This window comes from Rhineura floridana, chromosome 16 (genome assembly GCF_030035675.1).
Source record: "Rhineura floridana isolate rRhiFlo1 chromosome 16, rRhiFlo1.hap2, whole genome shotgun sequence".
Classification (NCBI taxonomy): Eukaryota; Metazoa; Chordata; class Lepidosauria; order Squamata; family Rhineuridae; genus Rhineura; species Rhineura floridana.
Window position 1 is genome coordinate 28,856,442 of NC_084495.1, and position 13,750 is coordinate 28,870,191.

At 47.0% G+C, this 13,750-nt stretch overlaps 1 protein-coding gene across 2 annotated transcripts in view; it reads right to left on the bottom strand.

Annotated features, from left to right (window-relative positions):
- LONRF3 (LON peptidase N-terminal domain and ring finger 3) overlaps positions 1–6,196 on the bottom strand; it is a 32,742-nt gene extending 26,546 nt beyond the window's left edge. Inside the window, exons 1-2 of one of the 2 annotated variants that reach the window (XM_061598125.1) lie at positions 5,090–6,196; positions 1,583–1,701 (exon numbers count right to left, since the gene is read on the bottom strand). In XM_061598125.1, the coding sequence (XP_061454109.1) occupies positions 1,583–1,701; positions 5,090–5,786 (816 nt within the window). In that variant the 5' untranslated portion in view covers positions 5,787–6,196. The remainder of the gene's footprint in view (positions 1–1,582; positions 1,702–5,089) is intronic. The other variant, XM_061598127.1, reaches the window with a different exon arrangement.
- Between the last annotated feature and the right edge of the window lie 7,554 nt (positions 6,197–13,750).

Consider the following 13,750-nt stretch of genomic DNA (forward strand, 5'->3'; position numbering starts at 1 on the left):
TAGGATGCTGACCACAACTTCCAGCTTCTTTTGCTCTCTTGAGAAAAGACAACTTCTCTTTGTCTGACTCTCTCCTCGCAGCATGAGGGCAAACACTAGGCTTCATCTTTGCATCTCCAACTTAGCTAAATAGGTAGATGTAGAACTCTTTCCTATCAAGTATGTACTTCTAGAATAAAGCAGTTTTCTTTTTTTGAAGCGTAAAGTTTCAGTGTGACTACTTCCAGGGAAGATGTGCTATCTGGTAAGGATTCAAACACAAACAACACTCACTCAGGTGCTCTTTTTGCCACTCTGCAACCAGAGCTTGGAAAAGTTACTTTTTAAAACTACAACTCCCATCAGCCCCAGCCAGCATGGCCCAGTGGGCTGATGGGAGCTGTAGTTGAAAAAAAGTAACTTTTCCAAGCTCTGTCTACAACACAGTCTGACTTGGTATATGGCAGTTTCCTGCCTTATATTTTATATTGTTTTATGTACATCTTTGAAAGGTTTTTGTCAATTAAGCAGCATATAAATCACGTAAAACAGAATGAATACAACAAAATGATAAACAGTTTTGCTTCTGGGTAGGCATTAGACCAACTTCATAAATATAACTAACTACTACTATGAATTTATATTGCACCTTTGAGCATGCAAAATATTTCACATACACTACTTGCTGTATCGTAAAGCTTGCAATAACCTCGAAAGGTAAGCAAATATTACTATCCCCCCATTGCAATTGGGAGAGGGGGCTGTGCACAGAATGGATTGATGGCAACAGCACAATTCAAACCAGAGACTCTGATTTGTAACTCAGTCTCTGTGTCAAGGCTGGAGAACCCGTAGCCTTCCAGATGCTGTTGGAACCTAACTCCCATCATCTCTGACCACTGACCATGTTGACTGGGGCTGACAGGAGCTGGGAACCCCAAAAACATTGGGAGGGACAACCCTGCACTATGCTGCACCAGGTCATCTGTGGACAGCAAAACTGCCTCTAGATAAACAGGTAAGGAATCTTTTGTAACCTAGGTTGGTAACGTTCTTTTTCCTTTCAGGCCACCAATTTGCCAGAAATTACCAAAATGTTTGTGGACTAGAAACTTGTGTGGAGTTATTTGCAAGAAATCCAGAAGAGGAACCAGTTCCTCAAGAATGCCAAGGTCAGTCACAATGCAGTAAACATGTTTTGTTGTCAAATAGAAGCTGTTTATTATTAAGGGGTCTAATCAACAGCTTCCATTTGACAACAAAACGTTTTTATTGCACTGCAACTGACCTTGGCATTCTTGAGGAACTAGGTTCCTCTTCTGGATTTGTTTTTGGTGCCTCTCTCCTGCATTTCAGTGAATTATTTGCAAGGTCACTGTAGCTCAGAGCTCCTTTATCTTGCAAGTTAAATGGCATACTTCCAGTTATGAGTTTAACTATACGCAATCCCCTGGTGTGTCTCACCTCACCATTTCAGGAACTGCCAACTAGACAGACAGAGAGAGAAATATGGGGAAATGTGTCCCACATTCCCACTGCGACACAGCCAGAAGCAAACTGCTCAGTTAAATAAAAAAGATGTTAACTTGAAACTAGAACTCACCTTCACCCAGTATGGCTGGAGCCTACAGGCCATTTCTGCATCATCCAACGCTTCTTCACAACATTGCAAAGTAGAATTAATCTGGGACCGGTTGCTATATAACAAATGATCATTGGGAGCTGTAAGTAATGGAAACACTGACTCAGTACAACCATTAATAAAAGCATAGTCACCATCAATGTATGCAGTATCCTTCAAAATGTCCCTTGTAAGCCTTGGGAACAGCCATAATTTAAGTTTAAAATTAACTAGAGCTTTCTCTCTCTCTCTGGAACTCATAACATGAGTTATGTGACCCATCACATTTGTCTTACACAAGCACTTTGAGAGTTGCATAAACACATGAGTTGACACGCTACAAGATCATACTGTTGCTGGAAATCAGTGGAGGAAAAATTAAGGTTCTGTCATTTACTGGGAGGGGGGAAATAAGGCTACCTTAAGCAGACACTAACATTTAAAACGAGAAATTCCTGTTTTCAAAAATGTTTTTGGAAACCGTGTTTTAAAAAGGTGCATCTGTAAACACTGTGCAATATAAACTCTACCCACAATGGTGACAGAGAACTCCTGCCTGAGCACTGCCTCGCTATTTCTGATGCTCAGAAGCACGTGCGGTCAGTAATGTAGCTGAAACAGCACCATCCACATAGGAAGCTGCCTTACACCGAGTCAGACACTTGGTCCATCTAACTCAGTATTGTCCACACTGACCGGCAGCAGCTCTCCAGGGTTTCAAGCACAGAGACTGCCTCCAGCTCTACTCGGAGATGCAGGATTTGAACCTGGGACCTTCTGCATGCAAGGCAGGCACTCTTACCACTGAGCAGAATCCTGATACAGATGGAAACTGTCAATGTTTGCTTATCCGTCCCATGTCTGGAATGAAAATCAATCCAGCAAATACAGTTGGTATTTGCTGTTATTGCTTTCAGCCTGCAAATGATACTTAACTATGTACCCCCCACTTGCATTTCCTCTGTACTGAAGTGAATGGGGTGGAATAATATAATGACAATGTAATTTACATAATTAATTACATAATTTTGCCTGATCACTGGGGGAAACAGGTAACCCTACTTGCCATGTTCCCTATGCCAAGTTTGCTATTTGACAACCAAACCAAAGCCCAGGCATGAAAATATGACCACACATTTAACAACATGTATGATTTGGCCCTCAGAAGAAGCTACATCTGAAAGGGTCAACATGCGTGATCTTGATTTACAAAATATCCAGCACACTTGGTGGAGTGTGTGTGTGCGCACCACAGATTTGGTATAAACATCCCCAGTTTGGAATGTTTTTGTCTCATCAATACAACTTATGGCAAAGCCACAGGAAGGGCTGCCAATTTTAAAAAGGCAAGTGATAATCATTAACAAAACAAGCAGGCCACTTTTCCACCGCAGATAGCTTCCTGGCTCAATTATACTTTGCTAAATGCAAGAAAACCTTCAAAGTGTCCCAAGAGTTTTCTTTTAAAGGTACCAAAAGATTTTGTGCTGTTATTTTGCTGCAAAAGACAACACTGTGATTCCTCTGGAACTTATTAAATAATTCACCAAGAAATATTACCAGGCAGAAGAATTTCTTTGAGAAATCACTGACATTAGAACCCTTCAATTTGGCATAGTCAAGACCTTTTTTTGCAATTCAAAAAGGGCTCTTCGTCAATGCCTATTAATCATAGCTTGCATGCTGCTTTGGAGTGAGGTTCCTTTGCAGACAAACAGCAGCTATTCACATCCAGAAACAAAACCTATTTCCACTGGGCAAGAGACCACACAGGTGAGTCATTGGCAATTTGGCTAAATACGATCAGACGGTCTGTAGGACACTTTCAGAAATGCGACCTGTTTCTCCCCTCCGCCTGGTTACACAACTGTTCCATAAGGAAGGGGGCAGGGAATTAAGACCGGGCTACCAAGCTTATGCAACAAACTGGTCTCCTGGCCTACTTCACTTTGGACCAAATTAACAAGACTTCCGTGGACATGCAAGGAAAAGGGGCATCCACTTCACAGGTGGGGAAATGGGTGTGTCTGATGAACCAGAGATGTACCCTGCCCACTTCTTCCATTACTGGGCTGGATGCTAGCGGGTGGTCAAGGGCTTTTGTAATGGATGGGCTGGAAATCTCCTGTCCTTCCCCCAAAAAACTTTTTTTCCCTTTGCTGACAGGGTAATGTTACTCTGCAGGTAAGACCCCAGCCACCTACCAACTTAATCTGCTTACAGACCAAAAATTGTAGCTGTAGCTATAAATTAGCATACACAAATTTTAGGAAAATGTGTGTCATGTCAAGCCTTTTCCATCTCCAGCAATGCCCCTAATTGTAAATGAAAGAGTTTGGGTGCTAAGATTCTCTTGCATATACTGGCTAGAAATTCAAGCATGCCTTGATATTCAGCTTGAAGCTCATAACCTTGACTGATATGGTCAGCATCCCCTACGAAACACATTAGCTATACTTTTAAGACACTTCGGCTTTCTACAAAGCCTAAAGGCAGCCAGCATGCACAGGTGACAAAACTACCTTGAAGGCAAGTCTCTTACTCCAGGGGAGCTTGATTGTCTGAATTGTTATGAAGTTATAGCTTGCTACGGTGTGCCTGCGATCACTCAGTAAATGGTCACACATGCTCACCCCCTGTACCATACTACCAACAGGCAAAAATGGCTTTCCGACATGGCAGGTGTAAATGCAGGTAAAATGTCTGTCTGTATGCGTGCCCTCACTCCTACCCTGCAGGACACTAAGGCATAAGCTGCCTGCAGTTACAATGAAACACACGCAGCAAAGAGAGCCCTCGTTTAGGCCCACAATAGTGACCCGATATTGGATCTGTCAAAACAAGCAGGGATTAGGAGTGCTGGAAACTCAGGTTCATAACAATCCAGCCACCTCCTCTGTATAAAGTTGCCAACTTTTTCTCAGTGGCCCGGCTCCTATGCCTTTTAACAGCTGCCCAAAAATTAAGCAGATGAAACTTTACTCACTGCTTTCTCTTTTGTATGCCAAGACCGTCCCCTGTTGCATTTCTGCACGCCAGCCTACAACCAAGGGCAAAAGAGCAGGGCCAGTCTAAGAACAACCACCACTGCCAACCTCATCTGTGTGCACCTCAGAAAAGTCTAATAAGTTCCAAAGAGAAGGAAAACAAAGGGGCCGACGAGGAGCTGATTCGCACATGCATATTTTTTCCTGTACAACTGCAGCTTCCTCTGATGACTTGACCGCCCCCAACACCACTTTCCCCCATCAAAGTAAGGAAATGCGCGCGCACATACAGTCTTCAACTGCGAGTCAGCTAGCGAGGCCAGGACTCCGGCGTTCTACACCAACGTGTGAGCGGGCCACACGTGGAACGAGAGAATCCTACATGCTCAGTTCCCTGGACAAGAGGAACGGGGGGGGGCGGGGAGTCCACGCTGAAGAATCCCTTGCCTTTCTGCCTTAAAAAGCGAGCGGGCGAGAGCGAACGAGCTGGGAGGCAAGTTACCTAATCGGACTGCTTCGTTGTACTTCTGAAGGGCTGCCTGCAGATTCTTCTCCTTATATAAGAGATTCCCTTCATGCCGGAGTCTCGACGCCTTCACTTGCCCGGGAAACCATTTGCCCAACAGGTTGCTGAGGATGACATTCACCCGGAGCCGTGGCTGGGCGCTCTCGCCCTCCGGACAGAGGCCGCATCCCGCCGCCGGCACCACCTCCGTGGCTCCCGCCGCAGCCTGGCCCCTTTCCTTCTCCAGGCACTTTTTGCAAAAGGTGTGGCCGCAAAGCAGCGAGACGGGCTCGTAGAGGAAGCCTTGGCACTTGCGGCAGCCGAAGACCTCCCATTCCTGGCCCGGAGTTGGAGTCGCCGCGCCGGGCGCCGTCGCCCAGCCGCCCTTCCCGCGGAGACTGCGCGCCAGGCAATCCACCAGCTCGCCCAGTTGCTCCGCGCGCAGCGGGCGGGGGTGACCCGAGGCCAGCCGGTAGAGCCTGAGGGCTTCGGGGAGCTGCCCGTCCTGCACCAGCCACTCGGCCCGCTGGAGCAGCCCCTGCCACTCGGGCGGCCGCATCGGGGCCTCCGTCAGCGACGACGACGAGGAAACGGAGCGAGAAGAGAACTCCGGACCGCCGCGCGCCTGCCGCGCCTCCTTGGCCAAGCGCAGCGCCAAAGGCTTTTGCTCCTCCTGCCGCGGCGGGGAGCCCATGGCTGGGTGGAAACGGGGTGGTGGCCTTGGCTCTAGAGGGCGGAGACGCCGGCTTTGCTGGAGGGGAACGCCGAGGCGCGCCAGGCTGGAGAAGGCGGCTGCAGGAATCTTCGATGTGTCGCCGGTGCGCTGCTGCTGCCGCCCGCTCGTCTGGTTGGAAGCGGAGGCGACGGCGCCACCCGCTCCATTCTTCCTGCCGGCTTCTCCGCCGCGCACGCCCCTAAGCAGAACGACCTCGTCCGGCCGCAAGACTTATGTAAAAACTAAAAAAAAAAAGGGGGGGTCGTGTGATTCCCTCGCGCTCCCCTCTGCGCTCCACCCCCTCGGCCGCTCCCGCTGCAGCCGCTCATTGGGCAGCGCCCTGCGGGATGGTTACAAAACCCGGGCAGTTTTGTAATGTGTTGTTGCTGCCGCTGCGAGCAGGTCGGAGGAGGAGTTTGGGGTCTTGGGTGCTCCACGGGTCGAGCGTCTTCTCTCCCCCCCCCTATTATTTTGCAGTCACCGCCTCACAGCAATGATGGGTAGATCTGGGCAGGAACTAGTCTAGCTTTGTTTTTTTTAATTAGAAGCCCCGCGAGATCCTGCCAACCGGAGTCCTGCGGAAGAGAAATTCGCTTGCCGTGCGAGAAGCTGGACACGGGGACAGGCCGTCTCTACACGTGTACGAGTGTCTGGGTGGAAGGGTGGACTCTTTGTTGATGTGTAGGGCTCAAGTCTTTTGTGTGCACAGGCTGTAGCTGCCCGGAGTGTAACGTGCGGACACCGTTGTAGAATTAAAAAGAATCCGGAGCCCTCCCAGAACAGAAAGGAGCCGACGGTCCTCGCACACCGAAAGCCACGCCTGGTTGCCCCCGCTCCTGATGCACTATAATTTAAGGAGGAGAGCATAGCAAGAGACTTTATACCGAGTTATATTATGAGTCCCTCTAGCTCAGTGTTGAATACACTGACTGGCAGCAGCTCTCCAGAAACACAGGAAGCTGCCTTATATTGAGCTAGATCATTGGTCCATCTAGCTCAGTATTGCCTACACTGACTGGCAGGGGCTCCCCAGGGAGTGGCTCCCCAGGGTTTCAGGCAGGAGATGTTGCCAGCCCAACTTGGAGACGCCTGGGATCTTCTGCGAGCACCACATGCTCTGCCACAGAGCTTTGGCTCTTGCTCAACTCCTTTAGTTGCTGCTATTTGCTGTTAAACTTAGGATGCAGACATCCTTGCTGATTTACTTCAAATCTTAGAGATCAACCAGTAGATCTTGATCTCTGTATACGCACCCCCCCCCCACAGCTCATTCAGAGCTCATCTTCAATATTACTCTTTCTTTTTGGAAATACTTGGGGCAGGGAAGCCCCACTGAACACAGTGGGATTTGCTTCTGAGTTGGTATGCATGGGGTTATGGTATTGGCTGATTTGGTTGAGTAATCCTTAATTAATTAATTAATACATTTTCTATTCCACCTTTCCTCCAAGGTGGTGGCTATACATGGTCTTTCCCCTGTCCATTTTATCCTCACAACAACCCTGTGGGGTAGGTTAGGCTGAGACATGGGGGTCACCCGTCAAGCTTCACGGCTGAGCGGGGATTTGAACCCTGGTCTTCCAGGCTGTAATTTGACCTGCTATCTGCTACACCACACTGTTTCTCTCTAACTAGTGGTGTATTGGCAGTGGTAAATTTTGAAGTGGAGGAGCTCATCATTACAACCCCTGTAGCCAACTGTGTGGATGTAGATGTGCAAAGAACAAAAGAGTGCTGCTGGCTTAGGCCAAAGGCCCATTGAGACCAGTGTTCTTAACACTAGCCAGCCAAATCTCAATGGGAAGCCTATAAGCAGGACCTGAGTGCAGGTGCTCACCGCGCTTGCTTGTGATTCCCTGTAACTGGAAGTCGGGCATATGGTGAGGGTAGGACATAGCCATGATGGCTAGCGGCAGCAATACATAGCATAGTATCCAGTTTATTTCATGGAGCATAAGGCTATTAATGGCTGGTAGCCCTGATGGCTATGCTCTACCTCCACTGTCAGAGGCAGTGTATCTGAATGCCAGTTGCTGGGAATCATAAGTGGGGAGAGTGCGTTATTGCGCTCAGGTCCTGCTTTTGGGCTTCCCATAGGCATCTGGTTGGCCACTGTGAGAACAGGGTACTGGACTAGGTGGGCCTGATCTTATTAGGATTAGCTTGACTGCAATCCTGTTCATAGTTACCTAGGAGTAAGCTCTATCAAACTCCATGATGCTTACTGTATTGGTTCAGTTTGGAAAATAGTAAAATACAGTATACTGAGCTTTAACAAAAGATATTCAGTCAACTGAAATGCAACCTTACGCTTTTAATTCTAAATTCAACAACGTTGTTGCAAAGAAGACACAGCAATTCTGCATCTGATGAAGTGCACTATAGTCCTTGAGAACTTGTGCTGCAATAAATTTGCCAATCTTTAAAATGACACAAGACTGTTGTCTTTGCTGCAGCAGACTTACACCGCTACCCCTCCGGAAATTGCACCTAATTTGTCGTTCTTCTTTTTATATTTTAAAGCCCCATTGTGTCTTGTAGCTATGTGCTGAAAACACATTGTGGCTTCCCCAGGGTGCCCCAAAGAAATAACTTCTGATGGTTCAGGTAGAGATACTTATTTCTAAAGAATATTCTAAGTAAAGGTGGTCTTACTGACTTGTCTGATATAACAGTAGGCAATCACTGGTATTATGGGACAGGGCTTTATTTATTTCTTGCATCAGCCTTCACTAGCCTGATACTTTCTTTTTGGACACGGCTGTGCCAGCTAGGTTTTGTAGCTCAAAATGGTGTTCTTCAACATTATAGGAGGCTGGGCCCAATGCCCTGTAGGACCCTGCAGAGTTGTGTAGCGGAACGGAGAGTTTTGAGCGAGTTTATGTGTGTGTGTTTGAATCTCTGCTAAGACTCGACCTTCCCTGCAAGTTAGTCAGACAGAGACTTTAAGCTTTAAAATAAGAAATAACTACTTTATTCTGGAAGTACATGCTTGATAGGAAAGAGTTCTATATCTAGCTAAGTAGCTATGTTGGAGCAGCTGGCACTGGTCCCAGTGCTAGCCCTCATGCTGGTTGAGAGGAGAGACAAAGGAAAGATGTCTGCTCCCCTCTCGAGAAAGAAGAAAGAAACTAGAAGGTGGGAAGGAACTGAGATCAACATCCCTTGCATATCAGTCTAGCAGGAAGGAAGAGACAGCAGGAGATCAAAGGACAGGTATAGCCTAGCAACCAAGAGGTCTCCTCTCTAGCTGCGCCTTTAGCCCCATGCAGCCTCAACCCACAAGTTGGAGATGAACCCCATATATTCCAACAAACCTTGGGTCCCCAGACACTGTTGGGCTACAACACTGATCATTCCCACTTAGCTTAGCCAATGGTTAGGGATGATTTATTTTCTTCCTTCCTGCTAAAGCACTCGGGGTGGTTCATCATTTCAAATGATGGCTTACAATATGTTGCAAGCATCCATTTATTTGATTTATTGTACAGTTGTATGTATATCTACCTATAGGTCAGTCCCCTTTAGTTCAACGAGGCTTACTCCCAGAGAAGTCACTTCAAGAGTGCAGCATAAATCTTCAGGGGCAAATGGAGGACATGAATGCATTTGATAACTAGACACCTGTAGTCAAAGAACATCAGTTTAAGTCAAGATGTGAAATTCAGCTCCCATCCAAAGCCCGTGGGTGGGGCCCTTGCTGCCACCTTGCATTCTTCAGACATTTTTGGACTCCAGATCCCATCAGCCCTAGCCAGCACGGCCAGTTTTCACAGATTAGAGGAGTTGTAGTCCAACAATGTCAGGAGATCCCCAAGTACCCCACTTCTACTTTAGCTTCTGGACTCTCCCAGCATCAGCACCCGGCTTACTGAGGCATTTGCTGGGGCTCATGAGTCCCAGCAGGGCCCACCAGAGTGGTCCTTTGCCACCACTTGGGCCCTTTGAGTGGGCTGCTGCTGCTGCTGCTGCAGGCCCCTCTTCGCCCTTACCCATTGGCAGCACTGGATCCAAGCAGCCAGTCAGCTGCACAGCCAGTTGTGGGGGTGATGGTGCTGCTAGGTAAGCCCATGAATAACTGATTGTGAAGGGGAGGCTGCCAGCTGCCCTACCCATCATGCTCGTTCATGAGAGAGCTTATCTGGCAGTGGTAGTGCTCTAGTAAGCTGGAGACCCAAGCAGCTGTCTGCCCAGGGCACCCCCAAAATCTGGCTCCACCCATGATTCCCTACCTCTTAGGACCTCTTGCCAGTCTTCAGCCTGTCTCAAGTAGATAATTCTGTCTTTGGGCGCTGTGTGAGATTTTACTTTCAGCCAAAGTGACAACATTGCCTTCCCGAAGGAGGTCTGCAAACATTCTGGCAGCTTCATGATCTGCGCAGTTGGAATGTTTATGAACATTGCATGCCTTCACACCAGTTTAGCCAATTGAGTCCATAGGCTTCACCATCACAAGTGCAACACAATATAGATGACTGCCTAACTTACTCATCCTGAAGTGTTTTGTGTGCACAGTGACTTGCATTGAAGCTGACCTATTTAATTTTCTTTTTGACTGGAGCGACAGTTTGGTGAATCATTCCTGAAATAGCTGGGAGAGGCACTGTGAAAATGTCTAAAGGTTTAGCTTTCAAAACAGATTGCAAAAATGTGTCACTGCTGGGAGCATACCTCTGTTCAGAGATCAAATGCCCAATTGCCTTTCACTGTGGGAATCACTCTTACGATGAAGGAATATTGAAAATAGCAACAGGTGGCCATGGACTGGAACAAGCTGCAGGGAGAAAAACAGAGACAATATTATGGAAAGGGTCAGGCTTTCTCTCTTTATAAATCACAGCTCAACTGGGATTGCCAAAAGGGAGGGCCCAGTTGCTGCAGGACGATGAGGAGCCAGGATGCTGTGGTTACTTGACGAAGCAGGCATCCTGTAGATGCTCAGAGGCACCCTTCCCAAGGCTTAGATCAGGGATGGGGGACTCTTTTCTGCACGAGGGCCACATTCCCTTCTGGGCAATCATCCAGGGGCCACATGCATGTGGTGGACAGGGCCAGATGCAAAAGTGGACAGAGCAATAAATGCAAATCTTACCCTTGCACAGTAGGCTAGTTCCTATGCACACCCCTCTATATCCTCCATCCAGGCATCTAAAAGGCATGATTAGAATTCAAGGAAGTCAGAATTCCAGCCAGGCTGAAATAATCAAGGAAGGTGCAAAATAGGGCCGGTGAGGTCTGGGGAAATGAGTGTGTGGCTGGGGAAGGGCTGTGGCCTGGGGGAAGGTTCCAGGGGCCAGACAGAGACACTTGGAGAGCCGCATGTGGACCCTGGGCCTGAGGTTTCCCACCTCTGGCTTTGATTGTATCATCAAACCTTCTATTTCCAGTGTTCAGAGGGTGAGTGCTGTTGCATTTATAGCCCACTTTTTCTCCAAGGAGCTCAAGGTGGTGTACAAGGTTTGTCCCCTCCTCATTTAATCCCGTAAGAACTCTGAGGTAGGTTAGGGTGAGAAGCAGTGACCGGGCCAAAGTGAGCTTCATGGCTGAGTAGGGATTCGAACCCTGGACTTTCCGGTCCCGGTCCAACATTCTAACCACTACACCACCATGGCAGCTGCAGAACTAAACAGCACCGCTTTTGGTATCACAAGACGGGTGTATCAGTAGGTATGGAAGAACCCAAAGGTCTGCAGGAATATGAAACAAAACAAAATCTTGAGGGGAAAAAACCTAAAGAAGGGGATCCACAAAAACAACCGATGACGGAAGGTGGTCAACAGTCAATAGGGATAATGGAATGGTGAGCTGGAACCCTGAACAAAAAGCACTCTCCACACTGCAACGTTTTGTTGCAGGTCCCACTAGTCTACAGCTATTTCTTCTGCAGCCGTAATTCTGTGATGTGACTTCTGCTTATGTCACAGCATATTCGCTGGCAGATTGCTCAATGAGCAGGTGAGCTGGAGTCTTGCTGGATCAGTCCAAAAGGTCCATCTTGGCTAGCATCTTGTTTCCCACAGTGGCCAGCCAGATGCCTCCGGGAAGCCCACAAAGAGGGCATGAATAGCCCTGTCCTGCTGCAACCAGAACTCAGTGGCATACTGCTTCTGAACGGATGTTACATTGAACCATCATGGACAATATTCCTCCTTGTAGATTGGAGATGGGTCTGTATGGTTCTCTCAAAGGGAATTAGAAGTTGGCTCATGACAAATTAAACCACAGGTCTATCTACTGTAGCTCACTGCCACACAGGAATGGGGAATGTAGGATCCTACAGCTCTTGCCGGACTCCCATCTTGCATCGCCCTCAGCCAATATGGGCATTGGCTGGGGTTGATGCGAGTTGTAGTGCAACATCTGGCAGGCCACATGTTCACCACCACAGAATTTATACCAGTGCTTGGAATAACTTTTTCAAATAAACTAATTCACTACATTAATTCAAAAATCTCTGAATTACACCTGAAAGTAGTTCCTATCATTTCCACGTGAACTGAACATGAATTAGGTTCCTTTGGTGGCGGAACTTTGGGGGTTTCGTAAATTCAATTCAATTTTAACTTTAATTCAGTGATTTACATATATATATGGGTTTCATTGCACTTAACTGTTTGTGGCCACTGCATTTACCCTTTTACCATTACCCTTTTCACCTATCTGAAAAGTGATGATGCTGTTTAAGCTTACAGATCATAATTGTTGGGAAAAATAAAACAATTGCTCATATCACACTGTGTGTGCATTTCAATGTTTTCTAAGTCGTCTTTTCTGAAGGCTGAAAGGGGAAATGCCAAGGGCCACGTGAACGAATTTTGAATTGAACAGGAACGGAATGCATTCCTTTTTGGAGGGGCAAAACGTGAATTTGAACTAACTCCTTTTTAAAATGAACTTTCCAAGCATTGGTCTACACTGACTGGCAGCAGCTCTGCAAGGTTTTCCACAGGAGCCCTTTAGCCCTGCAAGGGAATGAACCGGAATCCAAGGAACATGCTCTAGCACTGAGCTCCAACCCCACCCTGTGCACATTAATACACTCAGTTCTGCTTATCCTGAAAGAAACTAGGCCTGGAAGAGTTGCTTTGCTCAGCAGTAGTTATGTAACAGGTAGTTGCTTAACTGCTCATTATGAAAAAGAGTAGCTGGAGATAGAAGGGACAGAGTTATATAAGATAAATAAATGAGCATCGAACATAAGAAGAGATCCAAACAAGTCTTAGCTCTCAGCTGACAGCAGAGTTGACCGTAATGAGGGATGGGCGAATCTGTCAATTTTGGTTTATTTTTATTTTATTTGTTATCAAGTTCAGTTCTCCACATCAGTTTCTGATCTTTTTTAAAGTCACCATGAAAATTTATCAGCATTTTAGTGTGATTTTCCTTCTAATATACGTTTGTGTGCAACTTTGCCTAATACACAAATTGTTGCAGTGTCCCCTAACAGAATGTATTGTTATAGGTTACGCTCACTAATTTATGCAGTTTTTATGCACACTTTACTCTCCTATATGCCTTTTTTGTACACGTTCCTTGGCTGGAGAACTGCATTGCAAAATTCAGAGAAGTGCACACTTCAAGGAAAGGCTACATTTCGGTTGGTGTATTGTTTCAGAAAGTGCAAATTAGGGAGATTCTCCTTTGAATGTGAACTAAATTGTATTTCTCTCCCCGCCCTGAGATGCTTTGATTCCCCCTCTACCATCCAGCTGCCCAGGCACGTGCTCTCATGCTGCCCGTTCTGCTACCTCCCCCTCTGCTGAGATACCGCGTGCTTTTCCTTCGCTACCTCCTTTGAAGCCCCTTGCCTTCTCTAAATAATTTGGCTCCACTCTGTTCCCAAACGAAATCGAGCCCCATGACCTGGATTTGCTCATTCGTTGCTTGTTCCCCTAGCCTGTCCCCCACTCTTTCTAATGTCTCTGCCTTCTCTCTAACCACTG